The sequence below is a fragment of the Musca domestica genome, unplaced genomic scaffold (genome assembly GCF_030504385.1).
Source record: "Musca domestica strain aabys unplaced genomic scaffold, Musca_domestica.polishedcontigs.V.1.1 44, whole genome shotgun sequence".
NCBI lineage: Eukaryota > Metazoa > Arthropoda > Insecta > Diptera > Muscidae > Musca > Musca domestica.
In genome coordinates this window covers 329006-350697 of record NW_026712334.1, presented here as the reverse complement: position 1 = coordinate 350697, position 21692 = coordinate 329006, and the positions used below count along the sequence as shown (strand labels likewise).

The following is a 21692-nucleotide window of genomic DNA, read 5'->3' as shown; positions in this document are numbered from 1 at the left end:
CTAAATATTACAAAATTTCCAATCTCCTTCATATCTTCCACTGTGCGCCCTGAGCAAAAAAGAATATTTGTTTAATTTGCTTATTTTTATATAAATGAAAATTTTACGAAGGCGTTATATATTTCATTCTTGATGTGCATCTGTTTGTATACATCTAGACAATTAGTATACAAATTCACACGTTTATATTCATTCACACAAACGCGATTTGAGGGAAGCATCTCATTTTTTTGTTGCTTTGAAAACAACGCAGAATTTGTTTGTTCATTGCTAATTTTTGGGTTTTGTGGGCCACGGCAATTGAAATCCTTCAAAAGTGATCACTATATTATACCTCAAGCTAATTTGAACTTACCTAGCATTTTTTTCGGACTTGAGGGTGCTGTGCCACCTTCAAAACCAGAATCATTGCTGCAGGTACTCATGCGTATAATGTTCGGATCACCGGTGGCTGATGTGGTGCCATCGGCACCCACACCGCCTCCGTCTCCACCACCACCACCAGAAGCTGTTGCTGAATTCAATTCATCTTCATACTCTTCTGAGGCACTGGTACATTCATCACTGGTCGTTTCGTCGGTTTCCTCGGTGGAACCGCTCGCTTCACTATCTTCACTATCATCGTCGGAATCCTCATCGGGATAAACGATCTTTTCACGTTTCCAAAGAGGACGCGGTGTAGCGACTAGTGGGTAACGCGGTGCTTCTTCTTTCACATATAGCTTACGGGTCGTATCGATTTTCACTTTTTTCTGTGGATCGAAACGGGCCTGAGCCGCAGCGGCGGCGGCGGCCTGTTTCTCCTTGCGGTGACGTTGCTTGATTTTCTTTTTCATACTGGGCGTGAAATTATTCCAACCGTCTATACTATTAAAATCGAAATCACTCTCTTCGTCTGTGTAGTTTTGGTCGTCGTCACTGTTATCCGCGGACGATCCTTTATAATCTTCTAGATCTGCGTCAACGTCTTGTAAACACTGTGCCAAATTCGATACTGTGGCGAACTTTGATAGATTACCGCCGCATGTGTTGCTCTTGTTGATGGCGATATCGGCTGGCTGTTCGTTCGAGCTGGTGATCGTTTTGTTGCCGCCAATTTGCTGCTGTTGGCGAATTGTTGTTTGATTTTCGCCATCCAGCTTTGTGGTTGTGGTTGCTGCTGCCGTAGCCGTAGACACCGCTGCGGTGGCTGGCTTTGTTGTGGCGCTGCCTTTGCCAGAGCCGTTGGCGGCTTTTGCCTTTTTACTGTCGGGTGTCTTTTTGTTGTTGGCATTTTGTTTGGCCGGCGATGCATTCGATTTTGCAGGTGCCTTTGCAACAAATTGATCGGCGTTGATGACATTTGTTGGCGATTGTTTGGCTTTGCCTTTGGTGGGTGATGCTGTGGTGGCGGTTGTTGTTGCAGTTGCGGTTTTGGTGGGTGTTTTCTTTTTGAGCGGCTTTGCCTCCGTCGTGGCGTTGGATTTTGTTTCCGCTGTTGCCAACGCTTTTATTTCCGGTTGTTTTGTGGCCGCAGTGGTTGGCGGCGGCGGCGGTGGTGATGCAGCAGTAATTTTGGCATTGCTTTCGGTTTTGTTGGTTGTCAAAGTAAGTGGCTTTGCCAACAACGCTGGGGCCTGTTGGTCATTTGTTTTCGTCGTCGTTGCCGTGGTTGTTGTTGTTGTTGTTGCTGATGTTTTATTAATGTCTAATTCATCTGTTTTGTTGGCGCTGTTGTTGCCTTTGGCTTGTGCTGTTGTTTGTTTTGCCGTCGCCGCCTTTCGCTCTTCTTGCTCTTGTTGTTCAGGTGACTTGGCCTGTTGCCCGGCTATTTTTGTCATCGCCACGGCTGTAGTGGTGGTCGTTGTTGGGCTATCTAAAGCATTTGCTTTTCTTTCCTTGGAGTCCATAGAAATCTTTTTATTTTGGGTTTTATCGGCGAGACCGGTTGCTTTGACCTCTGGTTTTTTGTTGAGATTCAAGTCTTTTGTTTCGTTTGGGGTAAGGGGAGTCTTTGGAGATTCTGCAGGTTTGGCGGTGGTTATTTTCTTTGCCAAGGGTGAGGTTTTCTTTTCAGAGCTCTCCTCCTTTGTTTTGGAAACTAAGTCTTTTTTCCAGGGTACTTCTTTCTTGCCCCCAACATCCTCCGCCGGTTTGTCTTTTGCATCCTTTTTCAAAGCCGATTCATTTGAGTTTGAACGTTCCATTGTGGATTTGGCTGCCTGTTCGGCGGCCTCCTTAAGATCTTCTTGTTTTTGTTCAGCCACAGAGGCCTTAATTTCATCTAAGTTGGAAACTTCTTCCGCTGTGGTCGATTCCAGTAGCTTTTCCCGTTTCTGCCAGAGGGTATCCAATAGCTCTTGTTTTCGTTTGTTCATGTAAAGCGTTTCCCGACTACCTATTTGGGCCCAAAAATCTTCACCACTATCGGATTTTTTAATAGCTTTGCGTATGGGCTTCGGAGTTGCAACTTTGGGCTCCTCTGGTGCCATCTCTTTGGGAGCCGTTTTGAGTTCCGGTTCTTCTGGTATGGTTTCCTTCAAAGGTGTTTTTGGTGTTTTGGGTGTTCCGGGTGGTGATTTTAATTCCACTGTGATCGAATTGGATTTTTCGAGAATTTTATTTATGGGTTTGGGTTTTGCAACACTATCCAAGGATTGGGAAGTTTTCAGAGGTCCACCAAGATTTTTGGGTTTTTCATTTTCTTTAAGTGCTTTGGGTGCTGCAGAGGTTTTAAGTTCTATGGTTATGGAATTGGATTTCTCCAGAGCTTGTGTAGGTGGTGGTGTTGCAACCGAGCCAGCATCCAATGATTGGGAGTGTTTTAGAGTTTTTTCATCGCCGAAAATCACAGAAGTTTTTGAGGTGTTGGGTTCCACTTTTAAGGTTTCTTCTTTGGCAAATGTGGCTTCCGGAGTCTTTAGCTCTATGTTAAGAGAACTTAATTTTTCCAAGGGTTTGTTTTTGGTCTTGTCCAATTCAGATGTCTTCAATTTGTTGGGTGTGGAAGGTTGTTCAGTTTTTGTTACTTTTGGAGATTCTTCTACTTCTTTAGCAATGGAGGGAGTTTTTGGGCTCTCTTTTAATTTTGTATCCAAAATCTTAGCAGATTTGGGTTCTTCATTTGATTTTGTATCGGTTTCTCCAAATTTCCTTGAAGCATCTGGCTGGGGTACCTTTGGACTCTCTGGAGTTTTCTCAACTGAGGCGACTTGAGTGGATGTTTTGGGTTGTTTTTCACTTGTCTTTTTATTCAAAACCTTGGCTGTCCTGGGAGTTTTGGGCTCTTCCTCAATTTCTGGTTGGGCTTCCTGCCTCTTAGCCTCCTCCACACTGGCCTCGTCGAAGGTGAAAATTTCCGCCGTCGATTTTTGCTGGGCTTTCTTTGCCTCACCCTGTAACTTTTTCTTGGGCGATGCCTGAGGCTTTGGTAGTGGTGACATAAAACCTTCTGGTAGCTCTGCTGGCTCCTTGGACTTGCTCACCTTTTTAATGCTCTTCTTTTTGGGCAATTTGAAAACTTTGTGGATTTCATGATGCTCCTCCACCGTTTCTACATTGACGGTGAATTTGGGAAGTGATGCCGCTTCAGCTGCATCTTTCGGGTCAGGGCTGATTTTGCTCAAACCTATAGAACAAGAGGGGTCATTTTCGATTTCCACAATTGCGGTAATTTTGTGTCTAATTTTCTTGCCTTTTTTCGAGAGACGTTTCGAGGAGTGTTTGTTGAGACCACCCGCCAGGCTTCCACCATCCGAGCTGTCATGACTATCACGTCGTTCCAAATTGATGGTCTGAAACGTTCCCGAAGGAGATTTTTGCACTTGATTCAGTAACTGTTGTTCCTGTATGAGGCTGGCCCTGCGCCTCAAGGCCCCCGCATTGAGATCATCATCGATTTTATCCGAAGAAATATCTTCACAAATATCATGGAAAGTGGGACACTGAGGTATGCTGAGCTTACTCACCGTTTGCATATCCTTGTCCAATTCTAGAATTACTTCTTCAAAATTTTGTTCATTTTCTTGATTTTCTAATTCACTTTTCGTTGTCTCACTTTCCATATCTCTGCGTTTCTTTTCCTCGGGTTCGGTGTCAACATAGAGATCTTCAACTTTTTTGCGGTTACGTTCTTTGCTACGTGAACGTATAGTGGATAGTCTTACAACGGGACGATTGCGTCGGATGGTAGAACGATTACGAGGGGCCGAGGGTTCTTCGGCACCTTGTTGGGTTGTGTCGTATAAAGGTGTTGCGGTGTGAGGCTTGATCTCTTCTTGTTCTTCCTGCGGTGCCCGGTTGTGGGCGTTCATTATGTTGGCCATTTCGGATTCATGTTGCAGTTGGGCCTGCCGCAGGGCTTCCTCTTTACGTTTACGATAACGATTTGCCGAGACATCAATATCGGCTGTGTTAATCAGTATCGGTTTGGGTGGTGTGTACTTGGGAGTGTGGTGGTGTATTGGTGTGGTGCTGCTACTGCTGGTATAACTGGTGTATTTGGGGGAGTTTATGCGTGTCAAAGGTGATAGGGCACTGTGACGTGAAACACTCATCAAGGGCGAGGATTCAGTGATGGTACTCAACTTTGGCTGATAGCGAGAAGATGAGCTCAGTCCATGTGTGGTATAGGAGGGTGTACGTGGTGCCGAGATGGGTACCACATAGGAACCGGAAATGGCCCGATTGTAAGTTGAGGTATAAGGACTGTACGAAGAGGCCGAACTAATGGCACTGGAGCCCGGATAATAGGGTGAAAAGAGGGGCGTACTGCCACCACTATAGAAATAATTTGAATCACTGTACAAAGGCATGTTTGTTTGGGTTTTGCAGAACTTTTTTTAAGTTTTAAGATTTTTTTCTTTCAATTTCTTGTCACTTTAGATTTTTCTTCTTCTATGTTTTCAATTATTTGAAATATTTTTGTTATGCACTTTGTTTCATAATTTATTTTTAAACATATCCTCTAACGGTTGTTTTGTTTTTCTTTGATTGCAGCATTCTTTGCACGCTTGGTTCAGCTACCGTAAAATCGGTGTTTTTCTGTTTTGTTTTATTTTTTTTTTGCTTTTGCGTTTCGGGTTCTTAGCTATTTTCTTGTTTGTTGTTGTTGCTGTTGTTATGGCTCTAAAAATAATTGTAAAATAATTATATTCGCACTTGTTTTTTATTTTTAACTTAAAACTCAACAATTCCTAATTGTCATCTAAACGAAGAGGCAAATGAACGAACGAGCGAACGACGGAACTCACGGACATACGAATGAACAGCGCGTAACAAAACAACTAAATGGACCGATCAGGCAGATGGCGGTTTTCCACGGTGAATTTTTCCACAAACAAAAAAAATATTTATTTTTTCACCACTCAGCAATGCCGTTGGCCGATAGCTATTCGTTCACGTTTTTCTCCCGTGTAATATTGTTGCTGTAATTTTTCTTATAAAATATTTGCGTTTTTGTTATTGTTTTTTCTATAATATATTTAATTATTACTATTCTTTGCGAGCAGAATCTATTAAATTATGCAATATTTTTTCCTTGTTCTCAAATTATATATTAGAAATATTTCGCTGGCATTTTCAGGGTCTATTTCTGTGAATATTCGTTGTTCTGCTAATCAAAAAATAAAACTTTTTTTATTAACTCTTCTTAATTAGCATAAAATTTGTTTGATTCGATTTTTTTTTTGGAAAGCCGAAGTGTGCCTCACTTATGTGGCCAATCAAATGATATTTGGTGCAGTTTTACGTTGTCATGTGCCCTGACTTGATTTTCTGGTGGGCGTGTAGGATAGCTATTTTTGCGACAGCATATTTAAAATCCATAAATTGTGAAATGAAGAAATTTTGTTAATTTATAGATCTGCATGTTATTTGATGACGTTGTATGTTTGTGTGTGTTTGAAGGTCGTTTAGTAATACCACAACATATTTGCTTTATTGCTAAACATTGTGGCGGAAACTGTGGTTTTTCTTTTAAATAAATTCTTTACTTCATATCGTTTGTTTGGAAAATAATGGAAGGCAAATTTATGTTTTTGTAAAAGAAGTAAAAACAATATTCCGAATATTATGGCATTTTTAAATAATCTAAAATCCAGATATCAAATATTTAAACTTAAATTATTTTTATACCCAGACCCATAATGTTTTATATTGATCTTTCTACTCGTGAGTTGAGACGATCTGACTATGTGTCTGTCCGTTTTTTCACTTATCTATGTTTATTTGTAATCACAAAATTATGGCCCGATCCTCACGAAATTTTGCACGGGAGTAGGGTTTGGGTGTATTCTAGAAGCCTCTCTTTGTTGAAGATGACCGAAGAATATTGAGAGGATGAAATGTATCGAAAACTGATTTCTGATTTTGCATTGTATCTAAAGGTTACAATTATAGACCAATTGACACAAGTACGGTTAGTGTTAAGGATAGGGTAGAAGCCTACTATTTTGGATAGACCACAACTTTTATGTAAGAAATATCAAAATTTCCATTTTACCGCGAATGTTTTAGTGCTGAGAATCACTTCTAACCTTCGCTTTAATGCTTATTTCCTTGACGTAAAATATAGCAGGAATCTAAATCTTAAAAGTTTGTTTTGAATTTCCATTAGCAAGACAGAGTGCGTAAGAACTTTGCTTGACCGCGGAATTTAGCTTAGTATTGTGCCTTGCGGCAAAATATGTGTTGATATATGACATTATTTCAGGATATTTTTGGTAGTCTAATTATATACCCCAATATCTTGGGGGATTTATTTATTCTTGGGTTATAACACTTACAGAAACTTTAATGTAAATTTGAGTTTTGTAGGATATCACATGGTTGGGCCCGCCCGATTGTAGCCTTTGTTAACTTGTTGAAAATAAAGTGCATAGTAAGAACTGCTAACTTATGTCGATCTTTTATACGTGTACTTGAAAAAATAAAATGTTTGGAACACCTCACTGTAGTTTTGTTTTAAAAATATATTTTTTCTAATCAAAAAATGTGAAGACAATTTTCGAACGTGGCCAAAAATCCCCTAACACCACCATTAACTTCGATATAGTTTCTGAAACTTCAAATAATGTCATATAGTCTTTCAAAAGTATCAAAAGTATTTTTTACTAGATCCACAAGTCCATACAGTAAGCCCCCTCCGTTGTGTCAATAGGAATTAAAAACGATATATGAAAATTTAAATTTCCATGAATTTTTAGCTATTTCTCCGATTACTGACTGTCAGTTAAGAAAGTCTAAAGTATCCATGTATATATTTGATATTTCGAAGAGAAGTGGTTTTCAGTTTTAAAAATATTTGTTGTTGAATTTTTCACAAAAAAAAAATCCATTTCACCCGTTAAATATTCCAATTCTAGATTTATGCCTTTTCCCAAACTTCTCTTATATCATGCACAATTCCGCATCGATTGTTCTATTACCTTGATCTGTAGAGGATCATTAATATGAGGAAAAATATATATTTTGCTAACTATTCTGAACCTAACCCTTTCCCCATGAAAAACATCGTGAGGACCGGAACATAATTTCGATCTTTAGAATGATAACGACAGATATAGCTAAAGAGACTCAGGTAGTAGAGGTATAATGATCGGATCAGTATTTCGAAGTATAATACCATTAAATAGGTTCCACAGATTGGGTGCTACGGTATTGTGATGACTTTGCCTATGTCGAAGACCTTGTGCCACGGTATTAAATAACTATTGGAAGGATCTTGCAAAATATTTAAAAATTCCGTTAAAATTATTAAAATACCAAATATAGGGTGGTACAGTTTATGGAGACTATATAAAAACGTTGAAAAATGTGGCTAAAATTGGGAAAATTCCGTATATCGGAAGGTACCATACCAGGAAATGGTATCCATTTAAAACACCAAATTTAAAGCAATTCCTTCGAAAAATGTTTATGTTTATCGTTGGTTTATTTAGATAATTTTTAATTATAGGAGATAGTACCTATTGTTATCATCAAATTATGTCACAGAAGTTACAGAAAACGTACGGACATTGCTAAATCAACATAGATTTAAATGCTGATCAGGAATATATATACATTGTGGTATTAAATATATATTTTTCGCGGCGTTGCAAACAAACTTAATATACCCTCCACATCATGTGGAGGGTATGGATATGACGAATATGAAATGCAAAGTATTAACCCAATGTTGATAACATTTCCTAAAACCGATTTTTATTTATTTTTTTTTGAAATTACTAAGTGGTTTATCCATTTGAACACTCTACGTTATCACGTTTAGATATTTGGAGCTTAAGTTTGGCTAACTTAATTTTAAAATTGTAATTATCAAGTTCAAAGCTTGAATTAATGTTCGTCCTCACCTGACCCAGATATTTATGAACCGATTGTCACGAGATTTAATACGGAGTTTATATTTGAGATATTGAAAAAAAAAAATTAAAGCAAAAAACGCAAACATTTCATCATGGCCTGATCGATTCGAAATTGTTAATAGGATACAAGAGCTACAGAGATATCGAATCAGTATTACATTAAAACAATGCATGACGAAAATATCGTTTATTTAATCAAAGTGTGACTAATATAAACGACATATATTTATTTATCAGTGCAAAATCGAATATGATTTGAGAGCACATAAAATTATTGGTTTTGTTACTCCTCAAGAAGTTTTAAAAGCTTTTTCCAAATCGATAGGCAGACTTTATTCTTGTTAAAACTTGATAGAAAATTCAAGCAATTTAAAAAAAATCGAGAGTATGATTTTTACACAATTTGGGACATTTAAAGTGTAATTTTTTTGCTATTATCTTTTTGGCAATACTGGTGTAAACAGCTCACGAATGTTCCGAGTTTTGTTTTACTGTCAACGTCTTCAGTTTGGTATATAATTTAACCATGAATCGTCTTACTAACGAACAAAGCTTGCAAATAATTTAATTTTATTATCAAAATGATTTCTCTGTTCATCGCGCGTCTAGTGGATACGTAAATTAGCAGTTTATGGGCTGGTGACATAACATAACTGTAAATGGTGAGCGCTATCGTGAGATGATATCTAACCGTTTTGCTCAAATATAAGAACTTGAAACATTTCAAATGGACCAAAAACCGAAAAATTTCCTGATTTTGTAGTGGCTCTACAGGTCTCAATTATAGATCAATCAACGGAATTTTGCAAGGGGCTAGGGTTGGTCAGAAGCCTACCATCTTGTTTGGCCATCGGACAATATTTTGAGGGTAAAATATAACATAAAAATACGAAAATTTCCACTAAATCGCGAATAGTTTTAGTCCTGACGAAATCACAAATGCACGGCAATGTCAACACTATGTTTTGGGAGTATTATATTCAAGTCGCAATTGTCGTCCTATTCTCAACAAGTCGCAATTATCGTCCGATTCTCAACAAATTTTGTATGGGGATAGAGTTTGGGGTCAGAACTAAAGCCTATCGTTTTCAAGATGTATATTTAGGGGTTAAATTTTACCAAAAATTAAAACATTCCAATCAACACGGAATTTTGCGTAAGGTTGGGGTTTAGGGCAGCGGGTAAAATAGACAACGAATTTGTGTGAAAATGTTTTGGATACCTATCAGCACGACGTATAGTGTAAGTATAAAGAACAAATCCCCGGTAAAAAACAAAGGTAACATTTGTGCAGGACAGTATAGCATTATTTCAAATAATCGACTAAAATGTGTTTGGTATCACATGGTGTGTAGGGTATCACATGGTCGCACTGCACGACTATAGCCTTTGCTTACTCGTTTTTTTAACTTTCCTATTGCCTTTAATTTATAGCTAGTCAGAGTTCTTGAAAACTTCAAGTGAATTTGATAGTATGGTATGTTCCTTTTTAATTTCCCCAAATTTTGGTATTTTTAGGTCTTTTTGTATAGAAACACTACCAGAAAAAATATCAATACAGGTCTACGTTTTGATGTAGCTCTTATGGATCACTTTTCTCAATCAATTTGTCTTTAACTTGGTAAATTTCAATGTAAATTTAAATGTATGTCCATATTGTGGAGTAGAGCCCATATAGGAATTTAGCATTTGGAGTTCACAATATGTATCATCTTCTCAGGCAGAAAATTGCATGCCCAGGTCCATGTTTTCGTATGGTACCTGCGATATTCGGTATTTTGATAATTTTCAACGAAATTGATTTTTTTGATATTTTTAGTTCATAAAGGTTTCCGTCCTATGACAGAAAATTTTTTTTAAAAGTCTACCTTCTCTTGTAAGTCTCTCGAAACTCAGTATTTTGACGATTTTACCAAATTATGGAATTATTTTAAATTGGAATTTGAAGTTTGTTAAGGGTAGGATTTTACCTATATGCCTCCAGGTTTCGGTATAGTCCATCTATAACTGTACCTCCCGATATCACCAAAACAAAAAAGTCTAGACACATTTTTCAACTGATGTTGTTATGCGTTTGGGTATATTAGTAAATGGTAAACTTTCTTAAAAAAATACCCTTCAATCCCTCTTCACTTAAACCACACTTTCCTATCGGTCGGATTATTTGTTTTTCACAAATATAAGTTCTCCAACTTGATGAGAGTTCATCAAACAATTCCCTTGGACATATTAGAGGTTATAAAAAGTTCGAGCCGACTAAACTCAACACCGTTTCACTAGGTTTTATTTACTAAATATATTATCTGGCTTATGTAGCGCCAGAAACCTGGGCTTTATAGTTTATTATTTTGACATTCACGAAAAAATTTAACCAAAATCGGCACAATAAAAATTAACTTGAAACTTTCAGATTATAAGTATTGGCACCAAAATTAAACCAACAACAAAAAAAAAACTTTTAGTTATTTGTAAATGTCCATCCCTCTGCAGTACTGAGATCATCGAATTTTCTTAGGTATCGACTATAAAAATAATATTTTCGTATCACATGATGGCCAATGATGATGATGCTGACGATGCTAATACGGTTGATTATTGGACCCTGTTGCCTCGTTGGCGGTCTGCATTTGTTATTAAAAAAAAAACAAAAACTCTTAAAAGCCAATCAGATAAATAATATTTATGATGACAGTTAACATTTGTGCCGTTTAAACGATAATACGTTAAATTCAAATTGACAACGAATTCATGTTTTGAACTTTTCTTCATTGACGACGATTGTCCGAATCGATAAAAGAATAATTATTTTGCCAAAGTTTTTTTTGTACTTTTTTTATAAAACACGAAGAAAAATTAGAAATCTGTTTTTAAAAATAAATCTTGCAAATATTATCTATTTTTCACAAAATAAGATTTTGGGTGTTGCACATCGCACACAGAAGCATTTGGGCGGCGGTGAGTCCGACAGGTATTCAACAATCACGCAAAATTTTCAAAATGACGTAAGACTCAGTTGTCTGAGGAAAGGCGAAGTTCTAGAAGATTTTTCTTGGCATCCCCAGGAAGATTTGAAAGAGCACACTTTCATTTTTTTCAAACACCAAATATCATTTGATTTTGTTTTAGGTTTTTTTTTGTATTTATTTTATTTTCAGTTAATTTTTACAAAGAAAATTTGATTAATTCTATTCATTTTCTATCATAATCTGCCAAAATCAGACACACACTTGCACGATTTATATATTCGAGATTTTTTTATGTTTTCAAAACGAACCGCTTTTTCAGAATTCACCGCAATAACTGAGACAATATTTCAAAAAATCTGTTCTTCTGTTCGCTGAGACGACACAATTTTTCTGCAAAATGTTCGAAAATCTTTTTTTTTTTTTTGTGTTTTCATTTTTCATTCTGTGTTAAGTTTTTTTCTCCTGTGTGTTTCGGGCAACAACAAAAAGCACATATTGAGAGTATTATGCGAGTTCATGTGAAAATAGGCAAATTTGCAGGGTTGCCACAGTCCCTATAGATAGATATAAATATTTATATACCTATGCGATATAAATATTTATATCTCTGCAATGGCAACCCTGTTATTATATGTTTAATAATTGTAATATTACCATATTCAGAGAGTGACTGACTTGCAGGATTTAAACGTGCGAGATATAACAATGATTTTGAAAAATTTCCCCTTAGAGGTACAGAATATACAGCATATCTTTGATATTGTACTATGTGGTCGGTAACGTTATTTGGAAAAGTGGTAACTTTTATAACATTACAGAGTGAGATAAAAAAGTGCAACAAAGTCAAACGCCATAATTTTTAATTTTTTTTTTAATTTTATTGAATGAAAGCAAAAAATGTCGGAAATAGCATTCAATTTTAGAATATGTTTAGATTTGTTAAAATTGGCCACCTTTGGCACGAATTATGACCTTCAAACGGCTAATGAAACCGTCACACGCTGCCCGAATGTTGCTCTGCGATATGTTGACACATTCCCTGCGAAGCGCTTCCTTGAGGTTATCGACACTTTCTTATTTTTTAGTGCCAACCTTGCTTTCCAAAACACTATAGACACAATAGTCCAACGGAATGGTATCCCGAGATTTGTGCTGGAAATAAAGCGAGGAGCGGCAGTTCACCACTTTCGGTCAAGCGAAGCAACTCTTTAGCTCTTTTGAGTCTATTTTTTGAGCTTATTTACCGAATGGAATATTGCGATATATTCAGCTCACGAGCCATTTTTCGGCCACTGCGACGCGGGTTTCGATCAAGTCGCTTCTTTACTTTTCGAACCATTTCTGCTGATGTTGCTGTTTTCTTCCGTCCACTTCCTTGATGTCGGGTATGATACCAGTATCACGGTAACGAGCGATGGTACGAGACACAAAACATTTATTCACTTTTAAATGCTGGAGTGGTCTAACGATAGCTAATTGTGATTTTCCAGCCAAATATAAAAAAATCACACTATCACGCTTGAATTCCATCACGAATAACTTTATTTCTGGAAAATTCTCACCAAAATGCTTTCGTACGCTTGTAAACAATATAATGAGCTGTCACTGGGATAATTTTAACAGCTGTTGGACGAGTGGCTTAGAAATTACAGCAGTCTGAAATTTGTTTTCTTATAATGATGGGCGAAGAAAACTTAAAGTTTTTGCATGTCGTCTTTTGCACTCAAAATAATGTACAATTTAGATTCTGATGTCAAATGGACAGTTTTCTATTTTATTCAACACACTATGGCATCCCTGGACACAGCAGGCATAGTGGCTACACACGGAAAATTAAAAACGAACATTCATCTCATTGAAGTCGATGTTAAGGCAAATAAATGGGCAACACAAAAAATTGAAAAAAAAAGAAAACAGCAAACTTTCCTGTATTGCGAAAATGCCAGACAGTGGCAGAGAATGTTTGCCAGTTTATTGAGAAACGTTTTTATAGACTATGTTGTTTTTATTGGTGTCTATTCTGTTCGAATATGCCGAAAAGATCAAGAGAAATGTTATTGTTACATTTGGTGTGTGTGCGAGTGTGATTTCATATTTGTTTAAATTTTCGAATTTATTTCGAAAATTAAGGTGAAATCTCATAAACTTTGAGATTTAGTTTTATGCAGATCATCTTCGTTTTGTTTGGTTGCTCATTTAGCATTTTTGGTATGAAGATGATTATAACAATAATTATAGTTAGTTATTCCATCAAAAAATTGGTCGGAAATGTTATATAATTTGGTCGAGTCTTAGTAAATTGAATAAGAATTATAGGTGTGGTATGAGGTTTAATCGTAGGGTGAGATAAAAGAACTGCAACAAAGTCAAACGCCATAATTTTTCCATTTTTTTTTTAATTTTGTTGAATTAATGCAAAAATGTCGGAAATAGCTTTAAATTTAAGAATAAGTTTAGATTGGTTCAAATTGGTCAAATTTGACACGAATTATGGCCTTCCAACGGCCAATGAAACCGTCACACACTGCCCGAATGTTGCTCTGCGGTATTTTGGTCCATTCCCGCGAAACGCTTTCTTGAGGTGATCGACACTTTGGTATTTTTTTAATGCCAACCTTGCTTTCCAAAATACTCCTGACACCATAGTCCAACGAATTGGTATCCGGAGATTTTGGTGGCCATTGTGCGCTGGAAATGAAGCGAGGAACCTCATTTTGTAACCATTCTTGGGTGGCGCGTGCTGAGTCCTGTTGGAATGTACAAGGTCTGCAGCCAAAATATTTGCGTGCCCAAGTCTTTTATTCACCCTCCAGAATATTTTCGCGATAATATTCGGCATTTATTCTGATGTCACGGTCGATTAATACTAACGGAGAGCGACCATCGGCTGAGTTCTGGTGGCCAAACGAAGGTGCACATTTTCAGTTGACCTCTTTGGCAAGTAAAGACGATCGTTTTCAAACTGCTGGACAATAAATGTGTTCTCATCGAGAAAACCAAATTCGGCAGTTCATCACTTTCGGCCAAGCGAAGTAACTCTTTAGCTCTTTTGAGCCTATTTTCTTTCTGTTGCCGTGTGAGTTCTTGCACTTTTTGGAATTTCAATGGCTTTACCCCGAGCTCATTTTTCAATATTTGCCGAATGGAATATTTCGTTATGTTCTGCTCACGAACCATTCTTCGGCCACTTCTAAGTGACTTTCGATCAAGTCGAACCATTTCTGCTGATGTTGCTGTTTTCGTCCGCCCACTTCCTTGACGTAGGGCTACGCTACCAGTATCGCGATAACGAGCGATGGTACGAGATACCAAATATTGATTGACATTTAAATGCTGGAGTGCTCTAACGATAGCCACTTGTGGTTTTCCAGCCAAATATAAAAAAATCAAACTATCACGCTTGAATTTCATCACGAATAACCTTTCTTCTGGAAAATTCTCACCAAAATGCTTTTGTACGCTTGTAAACAATATCATGAGCTGATACTGGAATAATTTTAACACCTGTCGGATGAGTGGCTTAGAATTGACAGCAGTCTGAAGTTGGTTGCAGTTTTTTCATCTCACCCTCTATATATATAAAATGAAGAAAAAAACATTGTAGGTCGGAAGTGGTGCCTAGCCACTTAGTATTACTTATTATTATTATTATTATAAACAAAAACAATCATCGACTTTTATTGACCAGATAATAACTACGTATTTCGAGAGACATGTCCCGTTAAAATAATGTTTTAGTACCCCAATTGGTAATAAGTATTTTTAGTTGGGAGACGGCCTCTGCTCTGAATGTAGTCCTTCTTAAATTCTTATGAACATTTTTATTTTTTACTACAAGTTTTTTTTAAAAATTTGGCAACGCTGTTCCCTGCAGTGCAACAACATTACAACGTGATCACAAGTGGTATAGCTGTAGTACGTTGTTTTTGTTTTTTCTTCTTTTTGAATAAACAAAAATATCATTTGACAATATATGAAATAGATGACATTTTTGTGACTAGTGGCTTGTTTGCGTTTAATACCCTCTTAGTGAAAATTATATACATTGATGCAGGTTGGCCCAGTTGTTAGCCAAAAGTAGAAGGGTTTTCTTTGGTTTTTGTTTTTCTCTTCTTGATGTTTGTTGTTGTCTTTTGTGATCGCTATTTATGTGTGGGACACATACAGAGGTATGCGGCCAAATTGCACGTCAACATATCTGTTGTGTGACGAAATATTTTAAACTACTGGTATAGACTAGCCAAAAAAAAAAAAAAAAAAAATGTGGGCATTTCGAAATTTAAGGTTATTGCTTCTTTGGGTTAAATGCGTAAATATTAGTAAGAAAATAAAACAAATAGTTTTCGACCGAAATCAGAAATTTTTAAATAAATATAATTTTGAGTGGATGTCGTATTTTTTGAGGGAACGTAGATTAAACTCCTTTTAAATGAACTTTTCAGAAGTTGCGATTCGAGGGATAAATTAAACTGTTTGCTTCATTTGCAATACAAAGTTACAGGCTACATTAACATAACATTATCCTAGGGAGTTTTGAAATTTGGAAAATAAGCTATATTGGTATAACGCTGTGCCCCGATTTTGTTTCAACATAATTTCTATACGAATGCGCTATAATAGATTTAAGGGGAATTTTTTTCCTGCCTACTTTGTATCCCCCCATACAGTACCTTCAAATTTTGTAGAACTTCAAAGGTTTTTGAGGAATATTTTGAACCAAATTAGTTGTAATTTGCCAATTCATTCAACGTAATCTAACTTTTTATTTCGTGAATGGTAACACCTAGCTCATATCTGATTTGGAAGATATTCAGTTGCACATGTGATTGAAGAACGCTGGAAAACGTTTTATCATGTAACGGCATAATTCCACTAGTAGGACGGTAAAGGTTGAAGTTTTCCAACTGAATTATTTTCCTCTCTTAAAACCCCTAAAAATATCCTTACACAATTGGCATATATTCCTGATCAGAATAAAGTTCTATGTCGATTAAGCTGTTTTACCTTATTCCGAACTGTACCAGGTATAAACAAATGTGGTCCTATTAATTTGAGATTTTAACATTTCCAAAATACAAAATTTAATACAATTTAGTACTTTTCGTTGTTTTTTGTACGTATTTCCAAAGCTACTTCCAAATCTCAATCTTAGTCATTGACAGTGACCCTAGTAAAATTTTTCAGATTTCAAACACTATCCCTTCCTTATATACCAAATATAGTCCCATTTGGTACTTTTCGAATTTTTTGGTACGCCACACGAAGACGTGGACTGGCACAGACAATTACGAACTTCAAATACCAGATTTGAAACAATTCCGGTGAATAGTATCGCTAAAATAATCGAAATACCGAATATCGGGAGGTTCCGTAACATGGGGGCTATACGAAGACGTGGACCTGCACAGACAATCTCTTGTCATAGGCTGTACCTTCCATTACGAACATCAAATAACAAATTTGAAACAATTCCGGTGAATAATGTCGCTAAAATCAACAAAGTACCCAATATCGGGAGGTACACTTACCTGGGGGCTATACGAAGACGTGGACCTACGTGGCCAATTTTCTGTCTTAGGCTGTAGTATCCATTACGAACATAAAATACCAAATTTGAAACAATTCCGGTATAGTATCGCTAAAATAATCGAAATACCGAATATCGGAAGGTACCGTAACATGGGGGCTATACGAAGACGTGGACCTGCACAGACAATCTCCTGTCACAGGTTGTAGCATCCATTACGAACATCAAAGAACAAATTTTAAACAATTCCGGTGAATAATATCACCAAAATCATCAAAATACCAATATCGGGAGGTACCGTTATATGGGGGCTATACGAAGACGTGGACCTGCACAGACAATCTCCTGTCATAGGCTGTAGCTTCCATTACGAACATCAAATAACAAATTTGAAACAATTCCGGTGAATAATGTCGCTAAAATCTCAAAATACCGAATATAGGGACGGACCGTTATATGGGGTTCTCTACCAAAACGTGGACCTATATAGCCCATTTTCAATACTAAAAGTCCTGCAGACATAATATACACTTGAGTAAAATTCTATCAATCTATTTCATTTCGTTCGGAAGCTGGAGTGATTTCCACAGACGGATAGACGGACGGACATAGAATTTTATGCTGATCAAGAATATGGTGGAGGGTATAGAAAAAACAAATATATAAAATCCAAATCGATTTCTTTTAAATTTAAAGGTTGTATGTGACCCCTCGTGCCACAGAAATAATAAACAATTGAAAAAAGTCTACCTAGTTAAAAATAGCTCCACAGAAATTAATCTAATTACATTCTAGGCTTCTTTCTGATATCATTCTTGTAAAAATAGCCATTTTAAAATCGTGCTAAATATATATGTGGAAGCTAAATCCAAATCGGAAACGATTTCACGATTTGAAAAAGGATTCTTTCCTCGACCATACAAATACATTGTGTAAAGTTATGTCTCAATTGGATATAAAATGCGACTTCTTATTGGGATTTGCAAAGTTTGAAGGAAATCGGAAAGTGTTATTCAAAATAGTACAAGAAGCAGTCGTTAAATATATTTCATGAATATATAAAAAAAAAGACTGACTCTTTTCGATTTTTTTTAAACTTTTGTAGATGTTCCACAATGATCTATATCATATCAAAATATAAATATACATCACTCAATATGAGTTGTGTATGGTTTACCTAAAGTTTTGTACTTTGGTAAAGGATGAACCCGGAGGACTGGATGATATTGCCCATTTTCGAAATCGATCTTAGTTTATGAAGTTTCAAATTTGGACCAAATCGGACACTTCCTTTGAAAGTTATCGTGGACATCAGCCACTTAAGTAGACTGATCGATTCTAAATGTCCTAAAAAGGATTTCATCTAAATAGACCCCGAATACAGCTTGACACCAAAATGTAGCTTTTTGTTAATTTTTTTTATGTATCTGTCTCTATACACATACATATATTTATTTTTCTATTATGCTTCACGTTTATAACTTATAAATGAGACGATACATTTGCTATGTTATAGCTTATTGCACTTGATTGCTTTAATGATGCGGAAAACTTAATAAATTGACTTGTACCGCCACTGCAATCATTTATTTCCGTGAGCATAAGCAAAAACATTTACATTTTTACAAAAAAGGATGAATTTATAATCCACAATATTTTTGTGTGTAGGATAGAGCTCAACCTAGAATCTTAAAATTTTGTACGAGGTTCAACATTGGTGGTAGGCGTGTGATAATTTTTTTTTAAATTCGTATAAAAAAGTGAACAAAAAGTACTAAAAAATAAGGGGTGTTTTTATTTAATTGTAAAAAGTAACACAAAAAATTAAGTTTTGATGAAACTTTTTATTTGGTTCAGTATACTCTGACAAATCATCATGAATAGACTCACGCCTGAACAACACCACGAAATTATCCAAATTTATCAGTTGGCAAATGACCCGTTGTTTTATCGCAAAATTGTGTACAGTGATGAGGCGCGTTTTTGGCTTAACGGGTTTGTTAATGAGCAAAATTGCCGCATATGGAGTGAGGCCAATCCACAAGAGACCCTACAGACTCCATTACATCCAGAAAAATGCACCGCGCGGTTTTCACGTTGTTGGCATCATCGGACCTTATTTCTTTAAAAATGAGGCCGGATCTCGCGTTACGGTCAATGGAGATCGTTACCATGATCAATGATTTTTTGTTTACAAATGTGGATGACATTGATCCGGAGGAGATGTGGTTTCAACAGGATGGCGCTACGTGCCATACGGCGAACGCAACCATCGACTTATTGAAATCAAAATTTGGCGATAAGTTGATTTCGAGAAGTGGATTGGCCTCCAATGTCAATTGGCCTCCAATGTAGTTCGATTTGACACCTCTCGATTATTTCTTGTGGGGCTACGTGAAGTCACAGGTTTATGCTGATAAACCAGCAACAATTGACGCCTTGGAGGCCAATCTACTTCTCGAAATCAACTTATCGCCAAATTTTGATTTCAATAAGCCGCGGTGCCCATATGCCCAATATCATCTTCAAATGTTAATGTCTCGTATTGATCATTCGAATAAAAAAACTGTTGATTAAAATGTTATTTTTGTGTTATTTTTTTACAATTTCAAGTTCTATCGGACTTAAAAAAACACCCTGTACTAAAAGTTTGAATACTTTGTATTGGACAAGCGGAACGAGCTAGAAATTTGAAATGAGAGTCACTGATGTAGTGCAGGATAGATGAATCAAAGGGTTTTTCAAAATTGGAACTTTATGGTTAAAATGGTTCTATACAGGGTGAGATAAAAAAACTGCAACAAAGTCAAACGCCATAATTTTTCCATTTTTTTTTAAATTTTATTAAATGAAAGCAAACAATGCCGGAAATAGCATCAAATTTTAAATAAGCTTAGATTTGTTCGAATTGGTCACCTTTGGCACGAATTATGGCCAACAGACGGCCAATGAAACCGTCACACACTGAACGAATGTTGCTCTGCGGTAATTGGCCCATTCCCGGCGAAGCGTTTGCGACACTTGGTATTTTTTAGTGCCAACTTTGCTTTCCAAAATACCCCAGACACAATAGTCCAACGGATTGGTACCCGGAGGAACTTCATTTTGTAACCATTCTTGGGTGGCGTGCTGAGTGCGATGGTGCTGAGTCCTGTTGGAATTTGCAAGGTCTGCGGCCAAAATGCTTGCGTGCCCAAGGCTTTAATACACCCTTCAGAATATTTTCGCGATAATATGCGGCATTTATTCTGATGCCACGGTCGATTAAGACGAGCGGAGAGCGACCAATGGCTGTTATGGCGGCCCACACCATCACCATGGCCGGCGCTTGACTTCTGGTGGCCAACCGAAGGTGCACATTTTCAGCTGACCTCTTTATCAAGTAAACACTATCATTTTGTTTTTTGACAAACTGCTGGACAACGAATGTTTTCTCATCGGAGAAACCAAACTCGGCAGTTCACCACTTTCGGCCAAGCGAAGCTACTCTTTAGCTCTTTTCAGTCTATTTTCCTTCTGTTGCGGTGTATGTTCTTGCGCTTTTTGGAAATTCAATGACTTTACCCCGAGCTCATTTTTCAATATTTGCCGACTGGAATATTGCAATATGTTCAGCTCATGAGCCATTTTTCGGCCACTGCGACGCTGCGATCAAGTCGTTTATTTACCTTTCGAACCATTTCTGCTGATGTTGCTGTTTTCTTCCGTCCACTTCCTTGACGTCGGTCTACGCTACCAGTATCACGGTAACGTTCAATGGTACGAGACACAAAAGATTTATTCACATTTAAATGCTGGAGTGCACTGACGATCGCCAGAGCCAAACATAAAGAAATCACACTATCACTCTTGAATTCCATCACGAATAACTTTTTTTCTGGAAAGTTCCAAAATGCTTTTGTACGCTTGTAAACAATATAATGAGCTGTCACTGGAATAATTTTAACAGCTGTCGGACGAGTGGCTAAGAAATGACAGTAGTCTGAAGTTGGTTGCAGTTTTTTCATCTCATCCTATATATCTTCACACGATTTCACGGTTGTTGTTCACCCTACATGTAATATTAGCCCAAATCGGATAGATTTTTTCAAAGGCATATCATGCCCTCTTTAACAATGCTATTTGGTAAGAGAGGTAAAAATGCCTCCTTCAAATTCGGTGAAATTTGATTCAAAATTGGATATACTCTCCCACATACTAGTTCCCATTGAAACCAAGTTATAACTGCTCTAAAGCATTCGAATAAGGTTCATAATTGGTACTTCTCTTAAATTCCCAATATAAACATTTTTGGTTACGGGAGCTCTACTAAATATGCATAGTGGTGCAGGTTATCATATAGTCAGCCCTGCCCGACTTTTGACCTTTTCTTGCTGGTTGTCATTCACAAATCCACATACAAAATTCAGAGCTTAACACATCGATACAATGTTGCGGACTTTTAGGTGCATTTGTTGCACATGAAATTCGATTTCCAACAGTTCTGTCAGTGTCATATAGAGACATATTTTTTTAATAGAATTATAAATTTTATCAAAATATGAACTATCAATACATGATTTGTTGTTAAAATTTTCGCAGACATTTTATTTTGCTCTTCACATAAGTTTTGCTGCTGGGGTGGTGGGCTCAGTCCATGTGTCTACACATGTATATATGTACATAGGAACATTTCTCTTGAACTACAGATGTAGAGCTGCTTTTGGCACAATTTATTTGCATGACAATTGATTTGTTTATTTTTATAGTTGATGTGTAATTTTTCTGCCTTTATTTCGAATATATTTTATATCCTATTTAAAGCCGCATAATATATGCGGACATGTTTTGGCTAGAAATTTATTCTACTATTTG

At 36.7% G+C, this 21692-nt stretch overlaps 1 protein-coding gene across 3 annotated transcripts in view; it reads right to left on the bottom strand.

Moving 5' to 3' along the window:
- The window catches only part of LOC101897825 (putative protein kinase C delta type homolog), a 103017-nt gene that overhangs the window by 29504 nt on the left and 51821 nt on the right, over nucleotides 1-21692 (bottom strand). The window contains exons 1-2 of one of the 3 annotated variants that reach the window (XM_059127292.1): nucleotides 11573-11745; nucleotides 356-5590 (exon numbers count right to left, since the gene is read on the bottom strand). The exons of 1 other annotated variant lie outside the window; for it this stretch is intronic. In XM_059127292.1, the coding sequence (XP_058983275.1) occupies nucleotides 356-4793 (4438 nt within the window). In that variant the 5' untranslated portion in view covers nucleotides 4794-5590; nucleotides 11573-11745. Of the gene's footprint in view, nucleotides 1-355; nucleotides 5594-11572; nucleotides 11746-21692 lie in introns of those variants that run through there. One more of the 3 variants, XM_059127293.1, reaches the window with a different exon arrangement.